General features: G+C 51.7%; 6 protein-coding genes and 1 gene segment (V, D, J or C); all 7 read left to right on the forward strand.

Annotated features, from left to right (window-relative positions):
- Positions 1 to 15,504, forward strand: part of LOC102937026 (immunoglobulin lambda-1 light chain) — a 537,592-nt gene that overhangs the window by 281,402 nt on the left and 240,686 nt on the right. The window contains exons 1-2 of one of the 31 annotated variants that reach the window (XM_043529651.1): positions 13,398 to 13,468; positions 13,584 to 13,884. The exons of 26 other annotated variants lie outside the window; for them this stretch is intronic. In XM_043529651.1, coding sequence (XP_043385586.1) covers positions 13,423 to 13,468; positions 13,584 to 13,884 — 347 coding nt within the window. In that variant the 5' untranslated portion in view covers positions 13,398 to 13,422. Of the gene's footprint in view, positions 1 to 13,397; positions 13,469 to 13,583; positions 13,885 to 15,504 lie in introns of those variants that run through there. 4 more of the 31 variants (XM_043529642.1, XM_043529640.1, XM_043529627.1 and 1 more) reach the window with 4 other exon arrangements.
- Positions 1 to 15,504, forward strand: part of LOC102941305 (immunoglobulin lambda variable 3-21) — a 550,568-nt gene that overhangs the window by 273,534 nt on the left and 261,530 nt on the right. The gene's annotated exons all lie outside the window — the stretch shown is intronic.
- The window catches only part of LOC122461352 (immunoglobulin lambda-1 light chain-like), a 567,620-nt gene that overhangs the window by 262,089 nt on the left and 290,027 nt on the right, over positions 1 to 15,504 (forward strand). The window lies entirely within an intron of this gene.
- LOC102941083 (immunoglobulin lambda-1 light chain) overlaps positions 1 to 15,504 on the forward strand; it is a 389,283-nt gene that overhangs the window by 140,921 nt on the left and 232,858 nt on the right. Inside the window, exon 1 of one of the 7 annotated variants that reach the window (XM_043529701.1) lies at positions 4,246 to 4,315. The exons of the other annotated variants lie outside the window; for them this stretch is intronic. Within the exon in view, the coding sequence (XP_043385636.1) occupies positions 4,270 to 4,315 (46 nt within the window). The 5' untranslated portion in view covers positions 4,246 to 4,269. Of the gene's footprint in view, positions 1 to 4,245; positions 4,316 to 15,504 lie in introns of those variants that run through there. 7 annotated transcript variants of the gene reach the window in all.
- The window catches only part of LOC122463057 (immunoglobulin lambda-1 light chain-like), a 375,063-nt gene that overhangs the window by 105,852 nt on the left and 253,707 nt on the right, over positions 1 to 15,504 (forward strand). The window lies entirely within an intron of this gene.
- Positions 1 to 15,504, forward strand: part of LOC102935130 (immunoglobulin lambda-1 light chain-like) — a 376,593-nt gene that overhangs the window by 85,118 nt on the left and 275,971 nt on the right. The window lies entirely within an intron of this gene.
- LOC119563806 overlaps positions 1 to 15,504 on the forward strand; it is a 331,177-nt gene that overhangs the window by 31,880 nt on the left and 283,793 nt on the right.

Raw genomic sequence — 15,504 nt, forward strand, 5'->3', positions numbered from 1 at the left:
CCACCCATCCGCCATGGAACCTCCCTCCCTTGCGCTGGGCCACGCGGCTGCTCAGGGGACTCATCACCCTGGGCTTTGTTCTCCCAGCCGGCAGCCTGCAGCACTGAATTCAGAACAAACCCCAACCGTCCCAGGACCTTCCACCCCTAACTGTTAACAAATAAAAGTTCTCTCTCTTCCCTAGCCAGGGGAGGCTACAATCACTGTCCCACCCTTGGCGAGGGGCTGGGGAAACAAGGAATCCACACCCCTGGCAACTTATAGAAAAAATGCCAGGCTGGCTTGATAGAGACCTGATACAAACCTGAGCAAATTAGCAACAGGACTTGTCCCTTTCGAGATGGTCCATCAGTCATTGTGTTTGGGCCCCATCCTATTTAAAGTGTACAAGCCCCATATTATTGGGGTCTAGAAAATATTAGCCCAGAACACAAAAGGGAGAAAGCTGAAAGGAACACAGGACTCAAAGGGGCTTAGGAGAAAGTGACTAGCCAGCGGTGACCAATAGGATGAAGGACATGCTCAGGTCAGGAGGTGTTTGCAGTGGGGAGGCAGAGAACGCGAATGAGAACCCCCCGGCGCACACACATTCTACAGCAGCAGTCAATAAGCAGGGAGCAGATTTGCATGAAGGGGCCGTTCTCCAGCGCTGGGGGTTTAAGAAAGAATCGGAGGGTCCCAGCCACAGACCCATTTGCCTCAGGAAGCCGAGCTCGTCTGGATTCCCACCATGGCCTGGGCCCCTCTGCTCCTCACGCTGCTCACTTACTGCCCTGGTAAGGGGGAGCGTTTCTGATCTCAGATTTATTTAGAAGGACTTTTCGCTGAATTCCTCCATATTCCTGATTCCCAGACTCCTGGCTCAGCAGGAAACGTGCAGGCGTTAACTCCAGGCCATGATGATCTTGCAGCATTTTCTATTTCTTTCCAGGTTCCCTCTCCCAGTTTACTCTGACTCAGCCGCCCGCAGTGTCAGTGTCCATTGGCAACACAGTTAAACTCTCCTGCGCCCTTAGCAGTGGTTACACATTTGGAGATGTCGCCTGGTACCAGCAGAAAGATGGGAACAGCCCAAGATACCTTCTGAGGTACAACACTGACTAGGACAAGCACCAGGGCTCTGGGTTCCCCAGTCGCTTCTCTGGTTCCAAAGACGCCTCTAATAGAAACTGCTACTTAACCATCGCCAGCGTCCAGGCAGAGGATGAAGCTGACTATTACTGTGGTGCAGGTGGTGGTGGTGCTGCACAGTGACACAGCCAGAGGGGAACTCAGACACAAACCTGCTCTTTCCTCCATCAATGGTGCATGAGTTCATCTTGTGTCAGAGCTAAATTATGATCATTCAGCCAGTCTGAAATCACTGAGGTGTCCCCATGCGCTGTCCCACTCCCCTGTGATGGCAGCTCACTGACTTGATCTGGAAATTTAAGGCAAAGTCCTTGTCCCAGGGAACTGAACAGAAGTTTTATCATTTCTTCAACGGGACCAGGATTTGACCCCTGCAATGCAGTGCTCCTGCAGCACTAAGATTCAGTTATAATCCTCAAAGAAACGTTCCAAAATCCAGTTCCCAGATACATGCTGTGAGAGGAGGTAGTTTGAGCCTATTAAATACCAGGTCATTCTTCAGTGAAATCCCTGTGAAACTCAGAGCCCGAACAGCTGGGTGTTAGATCCCAGAGCTCAGGCATTTCACACACAAGTACAAAGCCAGGGTAGGAAAGGAACAGATCCTGGCCATGATACGAACAGCACCATGAGGAACAACTGAGCCTGCCAAATGACCAGGATAAACAAGAGACATAAGGGGCTCCCCCTGGTGGGGTCATTGAGAGCAACCAAGTAGTAAAGACCCTGCCACTTGGCCCAGTCCTGCAATAGGCATACCTGACAAGTCACGGGAGTTCCCAACTCCAACCTATTCCTAAAGTAAATATGAGCCCAGAGGGACTAATTGGACTAATTGGAGGGACACAATAACACGCAGCCACACTCATAAATGATAAACTGGGCTGTGGGTAGCTGGGCCTGTCATGAATCTCTCCTTAAACTCCAGAGACTGGAGAGAATAAAAGGGGATTTGAGATGCACCTGGAATTTCCCCATCTACGCCTCGCAGATGGGTGACATAGTTCAGTTATGACTGGGCAGCAGGGGGCCCTGTCTCCCTGCCCTTGTGTCATGAATTGTTTACAATGGAATAAAGTAACTGTTCAATAGACATTTATCTTCAAGAATCTGGTGCACAGACCGTGGTGTTTGACCAGCTGCGTCCTTTCACATCCCTCATTCAGACCGAGTGGTGGGGGAGGAGTGAGACACAAAATCAGAGGCACCCAAATGTGCTGATTTAAGTTGTAGATTTATGAACCACTTATTGTAATTGCTCGGTCGTTATTTACAATGTGTTTTTTAAATTTCATTTCAACTAACAGATATTACATTTAATGCTGAACATCTCTGCAAAAGAATAGGATACAGAGGAACCTAGACAAATGAGAGGATTGGGCCAAAAGAAATCGGATGAGGTTCAACAAGGACAAGTGCAGAGTCCTGCACTTAGGACAGAAGAATCCCTGGCACCGCTTCGGACTAGGGACCGAATGGCTCGGGAGCAGTTCTGCAGAAAAGGACCTAAGGGTGACAGTGGACGAGAAGCTGGGTATGAGTCAACAGTGTGCCCTTGTTGCCAAGAAGGCCAATGGCATTTTGGGATGTATAAGTAAAGGCATTGCTAGCAGATCGAGGGACGTGATCGTTCCCCTCTATTCAACATTGGTGAGGCCTCATCTGGAGTACTGTGTCCAGTTTGGGGCCCCACACTACAAGGAGGATGTGGAAAAACTGGAAAGCGTCCAGCAGAGGTCAACAAAAATGTTCAGGGGACTGGAACACATGACTTATGAGGAGAGGCTGAGGGAACTGGGATTGTTTAGTCTGCGGAAGAGAAGAATGAGGGGGGATTTGATAGCTGCTTTCAACTACCTGAAGGGGGGGTTCCAAAGAGGATGGATCTAGACTGTTCTCAGTGGGAGCAGATGACAGAACAAGGAGTAATGGTCTCAAGTAGCAGTGGGGGAGGTTTAGGTTGGCTATTAGGAAAAACTTTTTCACTAGGAGGGTGGTGAAGCACTGGAATGCGTTACCTAGGGAGGTGGTGGAATCTCCTTCCTTTGAGGTTTTTAAGATCAGGCTTGACAAAGCCCTGGCTGGGATGATTTAGTTGGAGATTGGTCCTGCCTTGAGCAGGGGGTTGGACTAGATACCTCCTGAGGTCCCTTCCAACCCTGATATTCTATGATTCTATTATTCTGTGAATAACGCTGATAGCCCTTTGCGGGATGGAAGGAGGCTTGGCTGCACATAGGCATCTGATCACCTGCCCCATGGGACGCTTTCCTCCCAGAACTTGCCCATTGCCCTTTATGAAATTGTGCCCGGTGATGCTGGCCATGGGGCCTTTGGCAGAGTCCCCTGCACATGCTGGCCCAAGTCCAGCCCCTGTGCTAGACCTCTGAAATCCATGTGGTCAGCAGGGATGAGTGGAGCCCTATCTTCAGGAAATCCCTTCCCCTCTCCTTGGCTGCACTGGTGTCTCAACTCCAGCTGGTTGCGTTTTTGGGGCTTGGAGCCTGTTCAAAGGCAGATGAAATAATCTTCCCTGAAAATGCAAACCATGGGCCCGATCCTGCACAACTGCAGCCAGTGGGCGTTTTGCTGTTGAATTCACCAGGAGCAGAGTTGGGCTCAGTTCCTTTTGTTTTATACTCCTGCCTGGCCATAAAGACACTCTCCTCTGAATTCCCAGCAGTGATCACGAGGTGGAGTGTGACCGATCATTTCTAGAAGAGAGGCAAAGGGTGTTACCTGAAGCAAAGTGTGCTCTGTACACGATTTCACTGTGAGGGAGGAGGCCGTTTATGGTACAAGCTGGGGACGGGGATGGAATTTGCCATTGGAGCTGGCCAAGCAATGTCACAGGGGAACAGTAATTCTCTCTCCATCTTATGAAGGCCCCTATACGTCTCTCCTCCCGGTCAGATCTGAGCACCCCCTGGCTCCCAGCGCCGCCTGAGCGCCCCTTTAACAGCCTCTGGTTCCTCTCAGAGGCAGGAGGAGGGAGGTGCTGGCCGCAGCAGCCAATGAACAGCGAGCTGATTTGCATGAAGGGGCCGATCTCCAGCTCAGAGGGTTTAAGGGAAAATCGGAGGGTCCCAGCCACAGACCCATTTGCCTCAGGAAGCCGAGCTCGTCTGGATTCCCACCATGGCCTGGGCCCCTCTGCTCCTCGCGCTGCTCACTTACTGCTCAGGTGCTGTGCGGGGGAGGGTTTAACACACGCTGTACTTTAGGAAGCTCTCTTTTCCAGTTTTCCCCATTTCCCATTTCTCGCCCTTCATTCTGCTGCAGTGTGTAACCAAACGATGATAATCAGTTCATTCCTGTCCTTTTTCCAGGGGCCAGCTCGCAGCCCACGCTGACCCAGCCGCCTTCGGACTCCTTGTCCCTGGGAGCCACTGGGAAACTCTCCTGCACTCTGAGCAGTCAGCACAGCAACTACAACGTTGGATGGTACCAACAAAGAGACGGCCAGGCCCCTCGGTTCCTTTGGTACAGCTCTAGCACCAAAGGAGACGGGGTCCCAGATCGATTCACTGTTTCCAGCTCCGGAGCCATTCGCTATTTAACCATCACCAACCTCCAGCCAGAGGATGAGGCGATGTATTACTGTGGTGCAAATTATGGCAGTGGTAGCAGCTATGGGTAACTCACCATGACACAGTCAGATGGGGATGTGAGACAAAAACCTCCCCTCACCCAGGCTGTGCAGAACTGGGTCCCACACCCTATGCAGAGCTTTGCATTTTACTTTCAACAGATCAGCTGATTATTGGGCATTGAGAATTCCAGCTGTCCACAGTCAGAGAGGGAAGGTCTCCTCTCGTCCCTCTTCACAGCCTATGCAGAGGGCCAAAGCAGCTTTTACGTGGTGCTTCCTTACTTGGCCTCTGCAGGCTGCATAGACAGCTCTTCCCCCCTCTCAGCCCCCCAGAGCTCTCTTCCCAACGTCTCAACAGTCAGGAACAGTTCTCCCACCTCGGTGATAAATAACAAGTCAAGGGCTAAGGGTTACAAGTAATGTGAATCCATCTCAGCTGAAGGAATGCTATCCACTGGTGTATTCAGCCATAGACTTGACAAAACCTTCTCCGCTCTGATTCCCTGAGATGGGCTTTCCCTTCCGCACACAGTGTTGGATCTCCCTGTAAACACAGAGCTGGGCCCCAGAGACCAATTAATGACCAGGAGAAATCACAGCAGAGGTTACTGCCTGCACTGATAGTCGTCTCTAAGCCAGCCCCGTTCTCCCACCCACCATTATTGGTGGCCCACGGTCTCGCTTCAGAGTTTAGTAACAGGGAAAGGTCAGTAGGTTTGGAAATAAATGAATATCATTTCTCACCTCTTTTTGCCAGTCCCCTCTCCTGTGTTGGGACACTTGACACTATCACTAATAGAGTGAGTATCGCTGTTGTTCTCATTTTGGCCTGTAGATGGCGATGTCTCCCCATTACACTGTGCTCAGCTGGTGCTGAAGAGGAAATTTCACAGACTGTGATGGAACTGGATGTCCGCTGGGTGATTCTGTCACCCGGCACTTTTGCTGTGACTGGAAGCAGGAGGACGTGCAGGGGGGGAAGGTTTGTCCTGCACACATGGCAGGTTGGACCAGGAAGGTATTCACTTGCTCCAGGCCCCTGCTCGTCATGCACAGAGAGCAAAGGCGCAGGCATATCCTACTGTGCCCAGCCATGCAGTTTGTGTCAGACTCTTAGTGAGATCACTGGCCATTGTCTCCTTCAGGGACCTGATGGGACCAGGGTATTTAGCCAGCCCAGAGAATCCAGGGTGAAATCCCTTAATGAAAAATTATTCTAATCCAACCTCAGCCCATAGAGAATTCAGATCTCCCCTCTCTCCAGTTTCAATGGATGACATATTTCTCAGGTCCACTTACTTGAAAGGTATTTCATAGACTTGTTCTTTCACTGTCGCCTGTCCCGCACTCTGACCCCTGTGTCTGGCTGGGTTGTGTCTGCTCTCTGGGATCAGGGCATTTCCTGGGACGGAGCTTTGACTCCAGAATTTGGTCCTGCCAGGAATACGTCTGAGCCTGGCCACTTCGGCCCTGATCCTGCTGGGGGCTGAGCAGCTCCTGGAAGGTGCACAGCATTCCCAGCTCCCACTGCAGTTACTGGGAGTGGAGAGTGCTCTGCACCTGGTAGAACTAAGGAGGGGAATGAGTTAGTTCTGGGCGTGTTTCCAGGGGGCGCGTCCACGCGTGAGGGGCAGCGTGGGGGAAGCTGGCCCGGCTGCACGGCAGCGGTGGGGGCAGTGACCCCTCCCCATGTGCATGTGATCGAAAATATCTGTGTGCCCAGCAATGCAAAGCTCGTCCATTGCTCTCCACACGTCAGACGTGCTGCGCTAACGTGACGCTAACGACTCCTCCTAGCAGCCAGTAACGGCCGTTCACAGAGTAAAGGCCAAATTCAGAGCTGAGCACCCCCAGCTATTACCCACAGGGAACTGACATCCCCTTCCACCCGCCCGCTGGGTTTGTCCCAGTGAGTCTGACTTGGCGGGAATGATCCAAGTTTGTTTCTCTCTCACTGTGAGGGGCAAGGGGGAGAGGGGAGGAGCTAGAAAAGCCAGGGACAAGAGGCCACAGGGAGGTGTTGTAGCATCACCCTCCATTCAGTGGGGATCACACGTCCCCATCTGTCCAGAACATAGCGCAGATACCAAGCAGAGGACTTAGGACCTGATTTGTAAAGTTATTTAGCCGCCTAAAGATGTAAGTAGGCACCTTTGAAAATCTGCCCCTTAGTCCTTTGGCTCAAGAGACAGAGGCTCCTGCTGTAGCTTTAGAGTTCTCCTGTTCAATCCCTGGGGATAATCTAGCTGACAGTCATGACAGGGTGTTTGGCACCAAGTGATATTTATGTTTGGTTCCATGCAGATAGTCTGTCAACAGCAGCTGCAACTCAGAAATTATTTGGTCAGAGAGACAAAGTAGTGACCAGATTTACTCTGCTACATGCGCAGCTTGTCAAACTGGGATTCCCCACCACTAAAAATAAACATTTCTCCCAGGTCTAGCTCCCTGCACAGGCAGTTAGAGAGAACTTGTCAGTCTGTCAGAATTTGGCACCATCTGGTTGTGTTAAATATTATTCCAGGAGTACGTTAAAGTAAGGACCCCTTCTAATAAATAATACTAGCAAAAACTGGTTTCAATTTGAACTTGAAATAATAATTGAAAATGTACAATTTTATGGGGAATTACTTTTTTTAATAAAAAAATCTTATTTCAAATAAAGCCTAAATGTGATGTGTGAGTGTCTCTGTACCTGTTTCAAGTCAGGAGTTAGAGTTTCAAAAGACCTGCAGCCAATGAAGCAGAAGCGGATTTGCATGACGGGGCCATTCTGTAGCTCTGGGGGTTTAAGAAAGAATCAGAGGGTCCAAGCCAGAGACCCGTTTGCCTCAGGAAACCGAACTCATCTGGATTCCCACCATGGCCTGGGCCCCTCTGCTCATCGCACTGCTCACTTACTGCTCACGTGAGGGGATTGTTTGATTCAGTGACAAAAATATGAGGGACACTTGCAGGGGAGAAGGTTTATCAGTGAGGATCCGGAGTCCTTGTGCTGAGTGTGTTTGTATTGTTGATTTCAGGGGTCAGTTCGCAGCCCATGGTGACTCAGGAGCCCTCGATGTCGGTGGTCCCAGGAGGGGCTGTCACTCTGTCCTGCAGCCTGAGCACTGGAGTCGTCACCACCAGCAACTATCCAGGCTGGTTCCAGCAGAAACCAAGCTCTGCTCCTCGGCAGCTTAAATACAGCACCAATAGCCGACCCTCCAGAAGTTCATGGGTGCCTCCATGGCCCCTGCTCCCCCTGGCCCCTGCCTAGGGTGATCAGACGTCCCGATTTTTAGTTCTTTGTCCCGTGTCCCTACCGATGCACGGTCAGGATGCCATTTGTCCCGATATTGCAGCTTTGGCTGCTCCGGCCGATTTTCCTTTTTTTGCTTCCTCCATGTGTCCCGATATTTTGTCTATTTCTTCTGGTCACCCTACCCCTGCCGTCCAGCAAGACACTGGCCCGTGGCCATATCTAGTTCCCCGTGGGCCAGTCTCGGCGCTCAGGTACTGCAGGGATGGGTGCGGCACAAGAACCTCAATAGAAAAGTTCATCTCTTGGCTATAGAGTCAGTGTCCCGCTGCGGGAAAGGCCGGGCTGTCCTAGCCAGGCAGGAGTGTTGGTGGCTGTGTCCCAAAGTTCCCCCTCCTGTCCATGGAGAGACAGGAGTGTGCCCAGCCGTGGAGCTAGACACAGAAATACAAGGTCAGATGAACAAGCGGAGGGTCAGCCTACTAAGAGACCTCCCCTGGCCTGTATTTGTAGGCAGAGACTGGCCTAATGTGATGACCCAGCCCTGTTCCAAGATGGGTACTGCTTGGACGAGCTGACCATAGGACGACCCTCACTTGGAGATGGGCTCTTGGGCCAGGGGCCCAGAGGAAAAGCCGAGGTGCGTGGACTGGACAGCCTGGGGCAGAGGGTTGAGAGAGTTGGGCAAGAGACGCCAAGTTGACTGCAGGCCCTGGAGACACAGTTACAGGAGGCAAACCGAGCGCTGGGGGAGGTGACAGCCTCATGAGAGACAATAATAGAGGAGGCTGTAAAAGCAAAGCGAGAACAGATTCAGACAAGACCAGGCCTGGTATGAAAAGGACTGTTGGCAGCCACTCGAGCGGGAACTACCTGCACTGTTCAACTCTCCTGCACCGATGACACATGCCTCCTGGCACGAGCACAAAATTGGAAATACTCCAAAATATCTTCTGTGGTACAAATCCAAAGCTGCCAAGCACCAGGGCATTGGGGTCCCCTGTCGCTTCTCCGGTTCCAAGGATGCAGCTAATACAACCATCAACCTAACCGTCACCAGTCTCCAACCAGACGATGAGGCTGGTTATTTCTGTGCACAGGGAGAGTGGGGTGCTGCACAGGGATGCAGCCAGACGGAGAACTTAGACAAAACCCTTGTGTTCCAGCAGCCTGTGTTGCGTATGACTCCAGTCTGTGTGTGTCTGGGTGCGACGCTCCTCCGCGCAGCTGTGTTGGGGTTTAACTAGGCACATTCCAGTCATCAGTGAGGGGCACTACGAAGGATGATCAGGGTCTGCACATTTAAGGCCAAATCTTGGGCCCAGTGACCCAATGGGCATTTGTCATTTATTGTCCATGGGACGAGGATGAGTCCCTTTATGGAACCTCACTGTGCTACCTAGATCGAGGTAATAACCCCAAAGAAAACACTCCAGTGTCCTGTTCCCAAGTACATGCTGTGAGAGGAGGGAGTCCGGTCCCTTAATTACCAGCTCACTCTTCAGTGCCAACCCAGCGAGATTCAGAGCCCGAAGAGCCCTTGGCCCTGATAAGAACAGCCCCATGACCTGCAAACTGATCACGCTGCAAAACACACAGAAGCCACACTGAGAGCAACTGAGTCGTAAAGACCCCCCAGCACTTTCACTCCTCAGTCCTGCTGTCCACGTATCTGACAAGTCACCGGGTCTTCCCAAGTCCGGGCTCCTCTGCATGTGAAATAGCAGCACAGTAGGGGAGTTGAAGGGACGTATTGACACAGAGCCTCATTCATAAGACAAACTGAGCTGTCTGTAGCTGGGAACGACAATGAATCGCTCCTTAAACTCCAGAGATGGAAAGAAAATACGAATGAGATTTGGGAGGTACTTGGATTTTCCCCTCTACTCTTCTGCAGCTCAGTGACGGGGATCAGTTACAACTGGGGCACCTGAGGGCAATGTCTCTCGGCATTTGCACTGTGAACTGTCTACACTGGAATTAAGTAACTTATACATGTTTATTTTCACCTGTGTGTGCACCAGACTGTGGTGTTCAAACAGCTGCTTCCTTTCCAATCCCTGGTGCAGACAGATTGGGCGGGGTCGGGGTGAGATAGAACATTGAAAGAACCCAGATGCATTGAGTTAGGTTGTAGATTTATAAATAACCAGTCTGGTGTAGCTGCTGGACACTGAATTATGAAGATTTTTTTAACACGTACATTTAATGTCCAACTGTGCAACCAAAAGTTGCCCAGGAATGTTCTGCAGAGGTGGCTGCACTGCCGGGGTGGGTGACGTAATCCTTGCCCATGTATATCTGTTATAAAACGTCTCTCTGTGTAGCAATGCTGAGCTCTTCTGTCTTGCTCTAGGGAGACTAAGAAGTTTACAGATTGTTTCTGGTATACGATCAGCTGCTACGAAAGGACCGTGCCAAGATCTCACAGTCCATTCAAGAGAACTTGTACCACTCGCTGAGCCAGGCCCATCTGGTGACTCTAATAACACCACCACTGGTGTAAGTGAAATGGCCGTGAAAAGGGAACTCCCCTGTCACCCAGAGCGAACCCAGGGGAGTCTGATGGCTGAGGAGCAGGTTCTGCTGGTCAGTCTCTGTCGGGAAATAGCGTGTAATTGTCGCCCCCTGCTGGGGTGGCTGGAGCACTGTGAGACACCAACCTTTTTCCTGGGACAGTAGATGGGAGCCAGGTGGACCACGACACAGAGACAGGCGCCGAGCGTCAGCTACTAGGTCTTGTGGATTCTAGCACCTGGTGGGTCCCAAGAACTGCCCTGAAATCCACCTCCAGTGTCACACTCCTCCCAGCCCCCGTGCGTCACACTTCACAAACCACCCGCACGTCCGCCATAGAACCGCCCTCCCTTCCACTGGGCCCTGCGGCTGCTCAGCGGACTCATCGCCCTGGGCTTTGTTCTCCCAGCCGGCAGCCTGCAGCACTGAATTCAGAACAAACCCCAACCATCCCGGGACCTTGCACCCCTAACTATTAACAAATGAAGGTTCTCTCTCTTCCCTAACTGGGGGAGGCTACAATCAATGTCCCACTGCTGGTGAGGGGCTGGGGAAACAAGGAATCCACACCCATGGCAACTTATAGAAAAAATGCCAGGCTGGCTTGATAGAGACCTGATACAAACCTGAGCAAATCAGCAACTGGACTCGTCCCTTTCGAGATTGTCCCTGTCAGTTATTGTGTTTGGGGTCTGTTAGCCTACATAATATTAGGTAGAGTCCAGGAGATGAGTTGGAGGGACACAATAACACACAGCCTGAATCACAAATGGCAAACTGGGCTGTGTGTAGCTGGGACCTGGAATGAATCTCTCCTTAAACTCCAGAGATTGAAGAGAAATCAATAGGATGTGAGAAGCAGCTGGATTTCCCCAGGCGATGTTGTGCAGGTGTTACTCTGGGCACCAGAGCCTGGAGAGAACAAAATGTGATTTGAGATACACCTGGATTTTCCTCAACTACTGTTCTGCGGAGGGGTGATATGATTCAGTTATGACTGAGCACCAGGGGGCGCTGTCTCCCTGCACTTGTATCATGAACTGTTTATCCCAGAATAAAGTAACTGTTCAATACACATTTGTTCCTTAAGAGTCTGGTGCACAGACTGTGGCGTTTCAACAGCTGCGTCCTTTCAGACCCCTCATTCAGACCGCGTGGTGGGGGAGGAGGAGAGACAGGAGGTCTGAGGCACCCAAATGTACTGATTTACTTTGTAGATTCATGAACCACTTCTCAACGGAATTGCTGGGTATTTCTTTCCAAAGTGTGTTTTTCATTCCATGTAATTTAACAGACATTCCATTTAATGCTGAACACCTCTGCAAAATGTTGCCCAGGAATGTCCTTCAGAGGTGGCTGCATCACTGTGATTGTTACTTGTCTGTATTACTGTAGCCCCTGGGAGGACAGGTCATGGCCCAGGTCTCCGTTGTGCTGGGCGCTGTAGAAACACAGAACACAAAGACAGCCCCTGCTAAGGAGTGAACAATCTCAGTATGAGACAAGGAACAACAGGGGGCGACAGAGCGGGCTGTGGGTGGCAGAAGGCAGCAATGAGACAATCCCTGGCAGCGGGATGGGAAGGGACCCGGCACACCCACGGCCTCACTGCTGGCAATTTGTTTGAAGGCATCATGGCAAAGAAGTGCTGGAAGGAGGGTGGAAGGAGGGGAATGAGTTAGTTCTGGGCGTGTTTCCAGGGGGCGCATCCACGCGTGAGGGGCCGTGTGGGGGAAGCCGGCCCGGCTGCACGGCAGTGGTGGTGGCAGTGACCCTTCCCCATGGGCATGTGAAATAAAATATCTGTGTGCCCAGCGATGCAAAGCTCGTCCATTGTTCTCCACACGTCAGACGTGCTGCGCTAACGTGACACTAACGACTTCTCCCAGCAGCCCCGTTCACAGAGTAAAGGCCAAATTCAGAGCTGAGCACCCCAGCTGTACCCACATGGAACTTACATCCCCTTCCGCCCGCCTGCTGGATTTGTCCCAGTGAGTCTGATTCCGCGGGAATGATCCAAGTTTGTTACTCTCTCACTGTGAGGAGCAAGGAGGACAGAGGAGAAGATAGAAAAGCCAGGGACAAGAGGCCACAGGGACGTGTTGTAGCATCACCCTCCATTCAGTGTGGATCACGCTTCCCTGTCTGTCCAGAACACAGCATAGATACCAAGCAGAGGACTTAGGACCTGATTTGTAAAGGGATTTAGAGTCCTAAAGATGTAAGTAGGCACCTTTAAAAAACTGCCCCTTAGTCCTTTGGCTCAGGATATAGAGGCTCCTGCTTTAGCTTCACAGTGCTCCTGTTCAATCCCTGGGGATAACCCATATAACAGTCACTACAGAGTGTTTGGCACCATGTGATAGTTACGTTTGCATCCGTGCAGATAGTTGCAACTGCTGCCTACGGACTAAGAAATTAATTGGTCAGAGAGACAAAGTAGTGACCAGATTTACTCTGCTACATGCGCAGCTTGTCAAACTGTGATTCCCCACCACTAAAACCAAACATTTCTCCCAGGTCTAGCTCCCTGCAGAGGCAGTTAGAGAGAACTTGTCAGTCTGTGTGATAGCACCATCTCGTTGTGTTAAATATTATTTAAGGAGTACGTTAAAGTAAGGACCCATTATAATCAGTGATACTACCAAAATCTGTTTCAATTTGATCCTGTAATAATAGTTGAAAATATACAAATTTATAGGGAGGTACTTTTTTTTCCCTAAAAATCTTATTTAAAATGAAGCCAAAACTGGAAGTTAAATTTGAAATGTGAGTGTCTTTGTATTTGTTAAAACTCAGGATTAAAAAACCTGCAGCCAATGTACAGGGAGCAGATTTGCATAAAGGGGCCGCTCTACAGCGCTGGGGGTTTAAAAGAGGTTTTGGAGGGTCCCATCAGAGACCCGTTTGCCTCAGGAGGCCGAGCTCATCTGGATCCACCATGGCCTGGGCCCCTCTGCTCCTCGCACTGCTCACTTACTGCTCAGGTGCGGGGATTGTTTCATTTAGTGACCAAAATATGAAGGACACTTGCAGGGGAGGAGGTTAGTCTGTGAGGATTCAGAGGCCTTGTGCTTAATGTGTTTGTATTGTTGATTTCAGGGGTCAGTTCGCAGCCTGTGGTGACTCAGGAGCCCTCGATGTTGGTGGCCCCAGGAGGGGCTGTCACTCTGTCCTGCAGCCTGAGCACTGGAGCCGTCACCACCAGCAACTATCCAGACTGGTACCAGCAGAAACCTGGCTCTGCTCCAAAGCTGCTTATATACAGCACTAATAGCCGACCCTCCGGGGTCCCTGCCCGGTTCTCGGGGTCCATATCCGGTAACAACGCTGCCCTGACCATCACCGGTGTCCAGGCAGAAGATGAGGCTGACTATTACTGTGCTGTGTGGGCTAGTAGTGCGAATCACAGTGATCCAGCCAAACGGGGAACTGAGACAAAAACCTCCCCTGTCTTCATCCCCTCCAGCCTGGGCTCTGCACTGTCTGCACAGTTTGCTTCCTGTCTTCAATACATGAGACCCTGATTGCTCCTTCTTTGGAATTTCAGCCACCTGCTGTCAGTAGGGGGCGCTGCTCCACCCACTCTCCATTCACTCTCTCTTGGGGAGATGGCAGCAGCTCTTATGCTTTCAACTCAGTCTCTTTACAAGGAGCAGCTTTTCCAGCTTTCTGGATCCCCGGGTTACAGACCCACCACTGCCTGGTTCCCACGGGAGCAGACGGCCACAAGCTCCTTGGGTAAAGAGACACGTCTCCTCGAACATAGTTCCCCCGTGTTATCCCAGGAGCTGGACAACACCCTGAATGACCTGGAAGTTAGAGGAAACGTATGAAAGACCTCTCCGATCCCTTCGTCCATTCCAGTTGCCAAGGCTGGATGAAGTGTCCAGACACAGGGTGTAGCAGATAATAGATGATATCAAAATCCGTCCTCCCTAGAACCTCCTCCCTGGCCCCACCCCAGCTGCTTGGCAGCTTCCCCGGTCCCCTCCAGAAGTTCATTAGAGCCTCCATGGCCCTGCTCCTCCCGGCCCCTGCAGTCCAGCAAGCCACAGGCCCATGGCCATGTCTAGTTCCCCATGGGCCAGTCTCGGGGCTCAGGTACCGCGGGGATGGGTGCGGCATAAGAACCTCAATAGAAAAGTTCATCTGCTGGCTGCGGAGTCAGTGTCCTGCTGCGGGAGAGGCCGGGGCTGTCCTAGCCAAAGCAGGAGTGTTCGTGGCTGTGTCCCAGAGCTGCCCCTCCTCCCTGACCCCCGTCCTCTAGAGCCTGGCCTGACACGACTGTCCTCCCCCACAGCCCTGCCCCCTGCTCTGAGCAGGGTTAGGTGACACGGGGGTAAAACACTGTCTACACTAGGGCTCCCATTACTGCTTGCACCCGTGGGGTGTAACGGCAGGAGATTTCCCGAGGAACATTAGTGTAGACACAGGGGACTAGTTCTCCTCCCATTTCTCTCTGCTCCCTCAGCGATTGTCTCCTCCCCCTTCCCTCTCTCTGGCCTTGTCCCTGCCTCTTCCCTCTCCCCCGTTGCCTCACACGTCATTTCTGTGCGCCGGACTTACAAATCTCCCTCCCCGTGCGTGACTCATCCCCCTCCAGCCAGCACCATGTACATGGCTGTCTGTGACTCTTGGCTCAGGCGGCTCAGTGCCAGCTCCAGCTACGCACAGCCAAGCCCAAACTTCTCATTGTAACTCTTCAGCCCTCTCCATTTCCTTCCTTTGTGTCCGGGCTGACCTGCTCCTGCCCAGTTCTGCTGCAGCCGACAAGTCCAGACCTGTCTCCCATCCCCTCTTTGGTTTTGCCAGTGACACTAGCCCCAGCTCTGACACCTGTCTCCGAGCCGACTCCCTGCTGCCCTCAATCTAGGTCTGCAATGATTTCCCAGGCTCCTTTCCCACCCTCTCCTGTGTGTCCCCCAACGCGACTTGACCTTCTCTGTCTGGGCCCAGGCGGGAGGGGTTTCCCTGAATGCTTTGCCATGTTCACACCACGTCCACCCCTGTGCCCAGAAAG

This window comes from Chelonia mydas, chromosome 15 (genome assembly GCF_015237465.2).
Source record: "Chelonia mydas isolate rCheMyd1 chromosome 15, rCheMyd1.pri.v2, whole genome shotgun sequence".
Taxonomy (NCBI): domain Eukaryota; kingdom Metazoa; phylum Chordata; order Testudines; family Cheloniidae; genus Chelonia; species Chelonia mydas.